Here is a 13,527-nt window from a genome sequence, read left to right on the forward strand (position 1 = left end):
AAGGAGGCAGAATGAAAGGAAGCAAGTGAATTGTTTGTGTGAAGCACAGCAACAAATTTCAGTGGCTGAATCTGACGATGACGTTCATTCATATTCTGTCATATTGCATCACAGTCTTGTGTCATGTTACACTTCAGACACGTAGCTGCAGCAGTTTTTCAGCTGAACTTCTTTTTAAGCTCACGGACGTCTGGAGAAATGTTTGTCAAAAACAACATGGCCTTAAAAAAGAAAAAGTCTGAGGCCGCCTTTCAGTCGGCTGTGAATTTAAAAATGCTCACTTCTTGAAATGACATTTTATGGACGGCTGAACAACAACAACACCAGGCTTTTCTCCGGCGTCACTTCAGTGGTTATTGTTGTAACTACAGCCCACTGTGTCCTCACCATTTTCTAAATGCTTTAACTTCTCCACACCTCCGGAGAGGTCGATGCAAAATCACAGAAAAGTAAGCTTCGCTGTATTCCAGCAGACAAGAACAACACTTCTGTTGGTCTTTTCAGAAATGGAAGACATTGTCGCTGTCAGATATTCCTGATATCTTGGACTCTCCATTACAACTAGGAGGCTGATGTTAATGTTTTTACAACACGGTGTGTCGTATCTATGGGCTAAACAAAATGGTGTCAATGTGGTGAAATTCCTGGAACAGAGCCTCCACAGCATTTATTAGTTTCTCTTGAGATTTTCTTGCAATGACAAGTCAAAATGCCTGCATTTAAAAAGGTCTTTTAAAGCTACAATATGCAAGTTCTGGAAATCCAGCTAGCACTAACATGAAACTCAAAAGCAAACCAGTCTGCTCCTCCCACTCTTTCCTCTCCCTGCTCTGTTACACTCCGCCAGACCTTCCGACATCCTCGTCGTACGTGCTGCAGGAATCTGAAGCTTGCCGGCCTGTGAGCCCGTCACAGTGACGTCTTCCAGCTGCTAATACTAGCTCGAGGCCTCGGTCTGAGAGGAGTAGTAGACCAGAAGCGTGTTCACGTATTGATTGAGAGCTGTGAGCTTCCACCTCCGACTCTGACCTTCTCTGTCTGGTTAAAGAGTCAAGGCTCACTCAGAAAAAAAAGGAGATATTAGAAGACAATATCTCTGCACTTCTGCTGGGCTGTTCAATGAGCCTGGGTCACAGAGGCCTTTGACAGCACGTCTCTACATTAAGATGTGTTTTGAAGTATATTTCAGCCAGAAAATGTGAGGGAAAAGTGACACAGCGTAGCTTTAGTCAGATTCATTTGGGAGTAATAACATGGCAGAAAAGGTTTGGGAACCTCTGAGTTGTATTATAATTTCTCTTGATCTAGCATCCAGATTTTTCATGCAGTCAGTGCTTGACAATTAGAACTGGAAACTGTGCATGTGTCTGACTCACCTGCGTCTGAGTCATGAGTTCTTACTATCATGCTAGACAGTTGCTCAGTTAGATGAAGCTATCTCTGTGTAATTGCATGGTTGGTTTTTGATGCGAAGTCTGCGGAGACTTGGGTTAAACAGTATGTTCATCTGAAGCATAAATTACAATATTTAGAAAATAGATTTTATTAAACAGCCCTGTGAAGATGCCATTTCTTGCCTTTTATATATAAACAATTACACCTTCTTGGTAGAGAATATCCAGCCGAGCCCAAAGTCCCACCCTGCAAATACTAAAGGTGAACATCACACATCTTGCAGACTTCTGACACAGAATCGAGCCTCGAAAATCACGGAGAACTGTTCTGTTTGCCTTGTTTTTGTTGCCTTGTCTCTTGTTTGATCTCCTGTGTTGTTGTTGTTTGCTCGGCTGGTTCCTCAAGGTTTATGTTTCCCAATCTGTGACATGCGATAGTGGCCATGGGAATAATGAGTTTTACTTCCTGAACATCACAGGCAATGTTTAAACAGAGTACATGTGGTGCATGAATGTGTGTATCGCTGTGTGCATGTGTTATTTTATTTTTTCAAAATATGTGGGTTTTTTTTTTTTTCCATGTGTATCAGGGAGAGATAGTTAAGTGCAGGCCTTGGGCACAATGTGTTTCTCTGATGGCTAATACAGCCCACACACTGGCGCGTTTGATATGAGAGAGCAATGGAGCGCTTTAGATGGGGATTGTTGTTTCAATTTCATTTAAATTGCATGTGATACAGTGGCAATTTCTCACCACTTGAGTATCACTTAGATAATAGCGTTACATCTGCAGATTTGGGGTGTTTTGCTACCAGGCGATGGAGTGAGAAACGGGCAGAAACAGATCTAGCTAAGCGGGAGTGAAGGTCTGCTGTAGCGTGCCTGTGTACACCAGCGATTTCCCACCCACTCGTTTTTAAATCTAAAAAGCAATGCTACAGCATGAAGCCTGGGCTATTGATTTAACAGTATAAATGTTTGATAATTCATATAAATATTGTACAACTCCAGCAGGAACCAGCACTGACTTGCTGACAAGGAAATCGAGCTGTGTGTTAGATAAAGATGGAATCTAATGGATGGAGGTGAGTGAAAGTGAAAGGTGCAGTCCTCCAAGGTTTTTGTGTGCGAGGATGTGTTGAGCCTGGGACAAACATGAAGGGTCAGCGGGTGTGTTGACTCACCACTAATGCAACCTGGAGATTCGAAAGGTTGCTGTGGACTAACAAATACGGAGTCATGTGGTTCCTCCTGCAGTTCACGGATACGTGGATGAAAAAACTTTTGGGTTGTTTGGATGCACATGGTTTCACTCAAAACTTGAACCAAAGCCTGAGCTGAAGCTAGAAGGAAAGTTGTTTGAAATTCTTACCTATCTGCACATGGCAACATAACAAATATAAAAGAGGCAGAACCAAACTTCAGATGTTCACCATCTTCCAAATTGCTCCTATATTTTGGCAGACATTGTGCAGCTGTTAAACCCCATGTTTTTAGTTCCATCAGGCTTCAGTACTTCCAGAGTGTTGCATCAGTTTTTTTTTTTAATTTACCAGAGAGTCAAATAAAACTGTCTTTTTGAGACACGTTGGCAAGAACCCTCTCACCTTTCTCAGTGCTTTAAATCTAAAAAAAAAACAGACAAAATCACAAAAGCAGGTGGCAAACTGAGTACCCACAAAATGCTCTCAGAGTTTGCTCTGCTCTTCATACTCTGACCCTGTGCATGGTTTAAACTGCACTCTGATAACAGCTTAGCTTTCTTTAGTGCTTCTTCAGTGGTTTTGTTATTAATAAAAATTCTGTATTTATGTAAATTCATTTCTCTCCTGTATCCACTTCGGTCCGGTATGTTCTGCCCTTTTAACTGTTTATTTTCAGGGCTTTCTGGTGGAGGGCGAGCTATGTAAGTTCGGCTGGCTGCTGAATATTTAACAAAAAAGAAAACATTGCATGTTCTCCTAATCAGGAGCCCAACTAGTTAGCTAGCGAGCTAGGCATTAAAACTTTTTAAAAATAATATTCAACCATTTATTCAAATTTCTGGTATTTCAGTTCAGGGATTTTCTGCCTATCTTTAACCCACTCATGAAAACAGGTGGATGGGAATGCAGTTGTTGCTGCAATGTGCTATTTAACACCTCTGGTTTGCCTGCAGTGGAAAGAACAGGTGTGCTTTATGAGGACAATGCCTGAAATGTAATGAGTAATAAAGGTGTGAGAGTGTTCTCTCAGAGATTATTAACACCAGCTTTGCATCCGCCCTCTGAGAAACTCACCACTTCCTCTTCTCCATCTTCTCTTCCCTCAGCTTCTCTTCTGGGCTGCACCCGACCAATCAGATTTGTCCTCCTGCAGCACCACACACATAAACACACTCGTCTCTTGTGTGGCATTTTTCATGCGGCAGCACGACTCATTGTTTATTGAAAAGGCAGTTTGTTATCGACCGCGAGCATCAGTGGCAAACATCAGCATTGTAAACTTTGATAACACGGTAACACACATCAAAGGAACTTTGACAGACACCACACACTTGTGTTCACGCACACAGAGGGAGGAAGGGATTGTGATGTGATGGGATGTGAGAAGAGGCTGGTGTCCTCCTCTCTCTCTCTCCCTCCTCCCTCCATCTGTCGCTGCTTCACCATTATTTGGTACTCCAGTTTACTCCTCACACCTCCTCATCCTCAGCATCATCAGTTTTTCTAGAATCCATCCTTCCTTTCTCCCATTACCTCCCTGCTGCATCCTTCTCTCCAGCCTCCCTCCTTTTTTCTCCTTTCCTCCTTCCTTGGTTTTCAGCCTTCTCTCCCCTTCTCTCGTCTTCTCGTTCCCCTTTCTTCTCTTCCTTTGCTCCTTGTTCGCTGCCTGTTTGTGATCATGCATAATTGAGACTTGCTTCCTCTCCTGTCTGTGACCACTGAGGCAGACATGGTAACTAATCTCACACACTCTCTCGCTCTCACTCACTCACTCACACACAGACACACACACACACACACAGAGAGACACACAGACACACACTGGCCAGTCCTTTCCCAGTAGGTTTATCCAGAAATGAAGATACAAAGTGTGCCTGTCAATCAATCTATTAGTCTATCAATCAATCAATCAGTCTATCTATCTATCTATCTTTGAATCGCTCTCATTGAAGTCTCCATAAGCTTGGGACAGAACACCACCTGCTGGCGAGGAGGAAGAAATGCAGCCAGACTTTATGTGATCTGAGACGCAATCTCACAATCGTTGAGCAAACATATATTTTCAGCAACACCTCGTCAGCTACTTTTTTTTTTTTTTTTTTTTTGTGCAGTTATATATCAGCATCTGAAACTTTTGTGGCCGCCCCAGTACAGTGGAGGTTAATGGAATTAAGGGCATTCCTGATGCAAATGTGTTTTTAAATGTTTATAACTGCATTTCACCATGTTTCAAGAGCTGTAATTTACTCAGACCACCGTGTGTACAACAATTACAGTATTTTCTTGCAGCAGCAACATTTGGCTTTTTAGTTAAATACCCGCTAAATATATGTCGTGAAGCTAAATGAGTGGAAATCATCAGGGTAATTATCCTTTTATCATCTCTGTATCAAACTGAGTGGCCTGCTTTTCCTTTAGTGTTAGTGATGAAATATGACTTCATAAAAAAAAAAAAAAAGAACCAAACAACCCGTGAAAATCATTCAACGTTCTCTTTGTTGTTTCTGCCAAAATCCATGTTACAATCACTGATTATACAGAACCGTCCACAGTGGTTGCTGTGTGCTGTGTGCAACTGCTGTCAGCCCTCTTGTTTTAAATAAAAGCAATGTAATGAGAGGCTTTTACAGTCAATTTAGATGTCTCACTACCCTCTGGAAATTATAAACTGGCTCTAAATTGACGGGAGATGTCGAGGTCAGCGTGAGACTCAGCTGATGTGAAAGCTGCATTGCAAAGATTTATGGCATCCACGTGCGGCATTGTAGGTCAGAGAGCTGAAAGCATCTTTCATTTTACAAGAATTTATATTGAATTCTTTACATTTACGTGACTGCGCTTCAATGTCACATTAATATAACGCACACAGGGCTGACACTGAATGGAAACTTGATCACCTGCATTCACATTACCTTTGCTGTGGGTATTTTCTTATGATGCCTCATTTTACTTATATCCCATTAAAACCAAAGCGTTTTCTGTTTGTGTTTGTTTGTGTCTACTGTTTGTTTTACATGCTGTATTTTGCTCAGCTACAGTTTAATAGAGGAAATACTCCTCACTCTCACAGCCACAGACTGTTTTCTAACACACAAACTTCAGCAACAAAACACATAAAAATACAAATAACATTAACATTAAAGTACTCTCTCCTCTGTGTCTCCTATCCATTGCAGAAGAGAGGAGACAAATCACTCCAGGCCCATCGACGGGTGCTGTTATCGGTGGTATCCTAGGCGCCCTAGCCCTCATCGGCATCATCATCGGCAGCGTCTTCTTCTTCCGCAAGCGCCAGGAAGACGGAGAGTAAGTCTTCATTAGCAATCCCACCTCTACTTCATCGTTTATTTAACCTCCTGAGCAAAATTAATCTTCCCCTGCAGCACTAAGGCTCATTAAAACTTATTACATGTCATGAGGAGATCCAGCAGAGGTAGCTCGGTGGCAAATCCTGACCAGAAGTTTATAGCGTGAGACTGCCTGGAGATTTTATTCCCAAAATGCTCGGTCCTCAGCTCCCCATTCACCCGCTGCAATTCCTCCCATGGGCTGCAGCTGTAAATAGGAATTAATTAAACCTTCCCTGTTTTAATTCCAGTTTTAAGAGATGATTTTCCGAACTGAGGTTTCCTGTAGAACAACAGAGCATGCACAAAAATACACTCTTTGTTTCCTGCCTGGCTGCTTTGTTAGAGGTTAATCAGATTCACATTTATGTTGCAGTTATGTTGCTGATGTTCTTATGATCACCCACTTGGGGCGATGCAGCAGCACAACAAGGTCGAATTTACCAAGATTAAAAAAAATACAAGCAACTAGCAATAATAATGGCAAGGTTCAGGGTCATTGAGTATATAGTATGTACAATACAAATATCCACGGAATGATTAATGAGACGGCCTCATTAAAATTTCAGCATGGGAGCACAAACCCTGTCCTCTGTTTTAAACACAAATTACTGGAAAATCACATTTCTTAAAGCCTGAAAACATGATTTATTTCCAGCACTGCTTGTCCATGTGTTTCCTGTTCTGCTCCACGTTCTAGAATTTATACGAAGGATACAGCCTGTTGAATGAGCCACAGTATGAGGGCTGTTGGGTTTTTTTTTTGTTGTTGTTGTACAATGAGAAGCGCAAAATTGAGTAGAGATGGAGAAATAATTGCTTTGGTAGATAATGGCACCAGTTCCTGAGATTTTTATTTCAGGGCCATGAGATGCCAGCAAATACGCAGAAGAAGTGAATCATACAGGTACCACATTATCTCCAGTGGCCAGGTCCAGCAGTATTTTTAACACCAATTCGTTTAAAATGACACTTTTACAGATTTGCTTTTCAGCTGTAGCAGTTTCAAGATGAATCTTTGACCTGCATCAGTATTCTGATTTTACCACTGAATCAAATGAGCCACAGATCTTTACCACAAATCACTTCAGTATACCGACACAGAGGCTTCCCTGAGCCTCCCTTAGCCTGGTGCTTTGATTTTACAGCCTCAGATTTTCTTATGGTTGATACTGTCAGAGCAGTAGACAGGTAAAGGTAGCAGCTGTCTGGTGAAGATAAACATCTAGCCAATATGCATCCAGATATTTTGGTCAGGAGTCAGTACAGAGCAAAACCAGAGCTGAATAATGAGTGAATATTGGAATATTGGACAAGTTCATCAGGTGACCAGAAACATGACACATTAAAAGTCTGCTGTGTGTGGAGGAAGTTTTGACTGAGGTTTTCCAGCCCGCTAATTGATTGAGGCTTTAAAAGTTTGTTAATAAAGTGAAAACAAATTCAATAAAAGCTGTGAATCTCTTTCTTGAGACTGAGAAAATGAAATATGAAGTATATCACATTTCAAACAGTGTGGTCGTCACTGAGGGCAGAGAAAATCTTGATCTTTAAACCACACAAAACTCATTAATTAAAAATCAATTAAAAATGCGTCTTCTTCCATAGAAATCACTGAATTTAGTGTTAAACTGTGTATGAGCAGAACCTGGATAAATTTGCAGCTTAGTAAAATGTCTTTAGAGCTCAATATTTCAAAACTTTGTATTTGTGTGCACTCTCCGTGGCCCGACTTGTTCCTCAGCTTAAGACAAAGAAATCTGATGTCTTAAAGAAGCAGCGATCGTTACCACATTATCTCTGTCTTTTGTCCAATCAGGGGTCCTCCCAAGCACAAGCCCCCTCCCCCTGTGAAGGCAGGCGGCTCAAAAGAGATGGTGAGTCGTCGACATGGCTTCAAATCAATCTTTATTGTCACTGCTTTTGTATTGTACACACACAAAAACTCACATGTACACCCACACAGTCCATTTGGGCAGCCATAATGGGGCTAATGGCTATTGATTGGAGATCTGAGTTGGCTTATGTGTGTCGAAATAATTAGCTTGGTTTGTAAAGAGCTCCATTAGAGTGCTCCTGTCCTCTCCTCCTCCTCCTCTCTCCACTTATTTTATTCCATCATTCTATCACATTTTGTTGTGCTTGTACCGCATTATGTAATGAGACCAAAACTATGCAATTTTATGTTGATTAGATGTATAAAAGATGTCTAAATGGCTGTAAATGCCTTGGCTGAAATGGGGTTCACAGGGTTCAGCAGTGGATGACGTCTGCACCGTCTTAAAAAGCCCCATCTGTGGAACGCTGCAAAAAAAAAAAAAGAATCTATCTTATCTCTACAGTTCTGTGTATGCGTGTTCAAATCCAGCCTCTTGTCTTTGAGAGCAAATTTCAGTCAACAAAAACTTATTTTTATGTTTCAAACTCTTCTGCTCTCTTCTCTTTTCCATGCTGCTGTATTTTACTGTATTGTTCTCTGTTTTCTGTTCTTCTCCCTGTGCTGATGTGGTTTCTGTGCATGTAGCTGAACAAGCCATCAGGGCCTCCCACGGCCACAGAGACAGCACCTCTCAGCCCAGGAGAGGTTTACTATGAGCCCACAGGCAGCGAGCCTGTCACGGTGACTAACACACACACACACAAACAAACACACACACACACACACACACACACACACACACTCAGATACAAAGGCATGTTTTGCTCATTGATACATGAGCCACATTCAGTCACAGTGGGCTCCATATCTGTTTGGACAGCTACACAGTGTGTTTCAGGAACATCATGGTGCTTTTATTTCATACCAGTCAATCAATGTTATTAATATTTAGGTGTATATAAATACTAAAACCTCATAAAGCCGTGTTAAATATGTGTAAATTTAACCTAAAAAATTAAAACCCTCTCACATGTAATAGGTGGGTTTCTCGTGACGTCACGACGCAGCGGCTCGAGGGCGCCAAATTCAAATGGAGCGCAGGAAGCTGACTGACACAGAGAATCTACCGTGTGGAAGAATGCCTACGTTTTTTGTAGTTCGTCCGTTGAAAACTCGTTCATCTTCATGACGTACGGGTCACGTCCAACATATTGTTTGATTAATTGCGTGTATCTCCGTCTCGACACGGGATCTAAACCCGTACAATACGGACTCTCTGCTAATATTTCCTCCATTGGCTTTGACATGTAACTTACTTCCTGTCCTCTATGTGAAATCGCTCCGCCTACGTGCGTCATCATGATCACGTGACTGAAACCCAGCAATAGGTGGGTTTCGCGTGACGTCACGACGCAGCGGCGCGACGGCGCCAAATTCAAATGGAGGGCAGGAAGTGTTTCAGCCGTTAGCTGACTGACACGCTGGGAATCGACCGTGTGGAAAAATGCCTATGTTTTGTGTAGTTTACCGGTGCTCAAATCGTTCCAGTAGAGAAAAAGAAAAAAGCCATTATAGAGTACCAAAAGTAGTCACCCACAAAGGTGAGAAATATAAAAAAAACTTTCAGAACAACGCCGTAAAAAGTGGATCTTAAACCTACGTCTGCGGTCGGGAGGAGCAGTCTGCTAATGCCCGTGTCTGCAGTGACCACTTCGTCAAAGGTATGTTAGCTAGCTAACTTGGTTTTTGTGGCTGTGTTTATATCATCAGGTTGTCGCTTAATGCTCATTTACATAGTAATGATTATTAAGTTGCCGGTAGTATAATATGGACTTCATTGGGACTTTTTAGGCTGCCCTAGCGTTTTAGGGGACGTTGACTCAGTAGTCCAAATGCTATTTCGCTGTCATGTCATACATTAGTATTTCTATGTAAGTGACAAATAAACCCCCTTGTATCCCTGTAAGATATGTTTGTTGACATTATAGCCGCTGTTGCTAGCGGCTAGCTATACATAACCAGTATAAGAATAAACACTCATCCTGGCGAAGACTAAACGTTAATCGTCTTGGAGCCGTTTGGTACCAGCTCGCTCATAAAAAAGTTATATGCCTCCAGGCTTTTGTAGGCTTTCATTTGCTGTTTCGTATAATAAGAGGTCTGAAGTATGAGATAACGGGTGATCTCAACAGCCTCGATTGTCGGCAAATCTTTAACGTCCGTTGAAAATTCGCTCATCTTCATGAGGTCCGGGTCACGTCCGACATATTGTTTGATTAACTGTGTGTGTCTCCGTCTCGACACGGGATCTAAACCCGTACAATACGGACTCTCCGCTAATATTTACTCCGTTGGCTTTGACGTGTAACTTACTTCCTGCCCTCCTACGTGCGCCATCGCGATCACGTGACTGAAACCCAGCTATTGATAAGTTATGTGATGTCATGAAAGGTGAAAGAACTTTATTTATTCTTCATTTCATCAGTTCAGTGGCCCCTAAGCACCAAGCACATAACAAGAGAGAAAGTACAAACATCAAGGGGAAAGCACGCCAAATCCAGAAATGTTGTTTGAGGAACAGCTACATTACTTTTGCTGATGGAACCTAACACTCTATCAGAATGTGATATTATTCAGGCAAGAAAGCAAACATTTAGATTTCAAACATGTTGTCAGTTTAGTCAAACAGTGTCTGTTTGGATGTTTGCGCTGACGTTTTTGGAGACAGGAGGACCTGAGACCGGCGGTCACCTCAGCAGCTCACAGTCCAGCTCCTGAGGTGATCACCCGGTCTCTGTGTGTGTGCAGTCGTCCCAGGGGGAACAGTCTAATCTCAGCAAGCTCTTTGGTAACAACTCTGTTGTGTGTCTTATGTGCTTCGGTACTTGTTGCATGGATCTGGAACACATTTGGGGTGTGTTTGCTTTGTTTGTGCTTTCTTTCTTTTATGTGCTTTGGACACCATACAGTAACCTGATCCACATACATTATTAATAAAGAAACATACATAATGTAGTGTCACCTGTTTTCCTCATCCATCCGACTGTGTTCAACCCTGCAGAACCTGGATGATGAGACCACTGGTGCCTTGAACGGCGGCGCCCCTCCAGTCCCGGACGCTACGGTCAAATATGACAACATCAACGAACTCAAAGACCACGCCACCGACAGTCTCCACGGCAACGACTTGGATTCATCCAATCATGAGGCACCGGTTGCCAACATCTCTCGCGGTGAAAGCTTTGTATCTCCCGCCATGTATGTGTAGCCGTGGCAACCAGTGCACCACATCACGGGCGTATGGGCAAGTTCCAGGTCACCTAAATTTGCATGAAAAGCAAAGGCGAGCACACTTAGAAAATCCTTCTATTGTACACCAACATTTTTTAAATTTTAAAGTTTTAACTTACACATGATGTTTGAGTTAATTTTCCTTTCAGGTTCATTTTGGTGGTGTTATGGGTCAATATCTTTTTAAATCATTCCATGAAACAATAGCTTGTCAGAGGTGTTTTCTGGTGAAGTCACTTGGGCCTAAAGGGAAATGGTTAACAAGATTTCGTTTTGTTTTGTCTTGTTTTAACTTTTGCAAACTGAGGTATCGCACAGAATTTTAAACATCATTCCACTTTAAATATCTGGTTCAGAAAAACAGAAAGAAAATGTCAGTTTTTTCAGTGCAATTTAAGATACACACACACAGTAGTTCATGATATCTGACGAGCCAGACAGCCATTGAAATCGTATGTGCGTTGCATATGATGAGGCGGGCTTCTACAGTATGTTAATTACATGGTTGAAAGGTGTTGCAGTGTAGGTGAACTGGAACACTCCCCTCAGCTAATTAACACAGTGCTCTGCCTGTGTAATGCTTGCAAATCCAAATTTTCACCAAAAATCAGCAAGACAACTTCTTTTTCTGTGGATTGAGTATGAAATATTATATGCAACAATTTGTGCCATGAACATACAACGTCCCCCGTCCCAATTTTTCTTTTTTAATGTGAGGCTGCCTGTCCTGGGCTCTTCTGTCTATAGCCATGGAAAGTGATTTGAACTTCTTTTCCTCTCTACATACAGATAAAGCATCAGGCTCCTGTTGCAGCCTTGTACTACAGAGAAAGTAAAAAAAAAAAATCTTTGAAATCCATTCAAAGTATTCCTTTTCATGGTTAGCTGGGTTTGAATTACAAACATCTGAATTTGGGCCCAGGAAGTCCAAAACCTGATCATCTGGCTCTCCAGGCAGCTTCAATCAATCACTCAAGATGTTTGAAAGTATTTCAGTTATTAATCGACTCTTACCAGAATTCTTTCCCAGACTTTCCCCACTCTTGTCCAGGCTACAGTCCAATAAAGACACATTCCACTTTATTATGCTGTCAAAGGGCCTCATCTGTCCCTGGACTGCAGCAACTGTCAGTGCGCCAGGCTGCTCGTTAGCGCTAACGAAGGGAAAGTGACATCGTTTTGAATCTCTGTAACCTGGCAACATTATATGATTAAGATTTCACGATTCATATTTGCTGTTAATTGCAAGAGTGGGTAAGGCTGTGTGCTGGGGAGATGAGTCGGTTTACAACAAAGCACACACACCACAGGGATCTTACATGTGCGCACGCGTGGGCACACACACATACACCAATGTTTGTATTCAGTCCTCCTCTAATAAGTCACATATTAAGGTTGAGAAAATATTATAAGGAATGTGTGAAAATGCTCAGCACATATTAGAAAAATACTGCCATTAGAGCCATTTTAACTGATTGAAATGGTCATACACTCTGATATGTGCAGAACATTTAACATATGCAGAAAACGTGTATTTTGCATCTTATTCGATTGTAAAAACAGAAAAAAAAAGAGAAAAGGTGAATAACAACTATGCCTGGCTGAATCAAAAATTGGTCTTCATTGATGTCAGATGGTACCAAATGATGAACAATGTAAATAGTATTGATAATATTGATTAATAATATATTGTTGGTGAAATGTGTACACATAAAAAATAAACAAGTGTAGGTGTTATCAGTGCCTCTGTACAGGGGATGGAAGTTTGTTAAATGTCTAATTGAGCGATTAAAAAAAAGTGTATATTACTATTTTACTTTTCACGGGTACGCCGAGGTTGTCACTTAATACTAAAATATTTTATTTGAGTATATATATAGAAAAAAATAAAATGGTGTGGATTTTACTCCTTGTTCATATTACTCTGCATGGCATGATTGGTGGCTTGTTGAAACTTTTCCCAAGGCTGTTTGCGGAATAATCTCTTTCATTTGTAAAAACAAATCTGAATGTCAAAAAATATATTTTTTTTATTTTCCTCTGTCCCAGTGCATCTGTCACAGTCACGCACACCACGAGCACAAGTCCAATTTAAGTTGAGAGCGGGATTTTTTTTTTTTTTTTTTTTTTTTGTTTGTTTTTGTTTTTGTTGTTGTACTGTTGTGTGATGGCTCAGCGGCTGCCTGTTTTTGTCTTTAGCGTTGATCTGAAAATGCGGTCAGCATGGAATCGTCATCTCTCACAGCCACAGAGTGCAATACACACAGAGATGCAAGCTTTCTTCTCGCCACGCTTAATCTTGAGCTCTTCCTTGAGACCTCAAGTTACACAAATCTTCCTGGGTTATCATGTTGACGGTTGGATGTCAGGCTGGAGCTGACCGCGCCAGTTAAAAATCTCCTACGAAAGCA

The 13,527-nt window shown here is 41.5% G+C and overlaps 1 protein-coding gene across 3 annotated transcripts in view; it reads left to right on the top strand.

Moving 5' to 3' along the window:
• pvrl2l (PVR cell adhesion molecule related 2 like) overlaps positions 1-12,753 on the top strand; it is a 221,690-nt gene extending 208,937 nt beyond the window's left edge. Inside the window, exons 7-10 of one of the 3 annotated variants that reach the window (XM_041053730.1) lie at positions 5,779-5,905; positions 7,766-7,823; positions 8,471-8,566; positions 10,887-12,753. In XM_041053730.1, the coding sequence (XP_040909664.1) occupies positions 5,779-5,905; positions 7,766-7,823; positions 8,471-8,566; positions 10,887-11,093 (488 nt within the window). In that variant the 3' untranslated portion in view covers positions 11,094-12,753. Of the gene's footprint in view, positions 1-5,775; positions 5,906-7,765; positions 7,824-8,470; positions 8,567-10,886 lie in introns of all 3 variants that reach the window. The other 2 variants (XM_041053729.1, XM_041053731.1) reach the window with 2 other exon arrangements.
• The last annotated feature ends 774 nt before the right edge of the window (positions 12,754-13,527 follow it).

The sequence above is a fragment of the Toxotes jaculatrix genome, chromosome 13 (assembly GCF_017976425.1).
Source record: "Toxotes jaculatrix isolate fToxJac2 chromosome 13, fToxJac2.pri, whole genome shotgun sequence".
In the NCBI taxonomy this organism is placed as follows: domain Eukaryota; kingdom Metazoa; phylum Chordata; class Actinopteri; family Toxotidae; genus Toxotes; species Toxotes jaculatrix.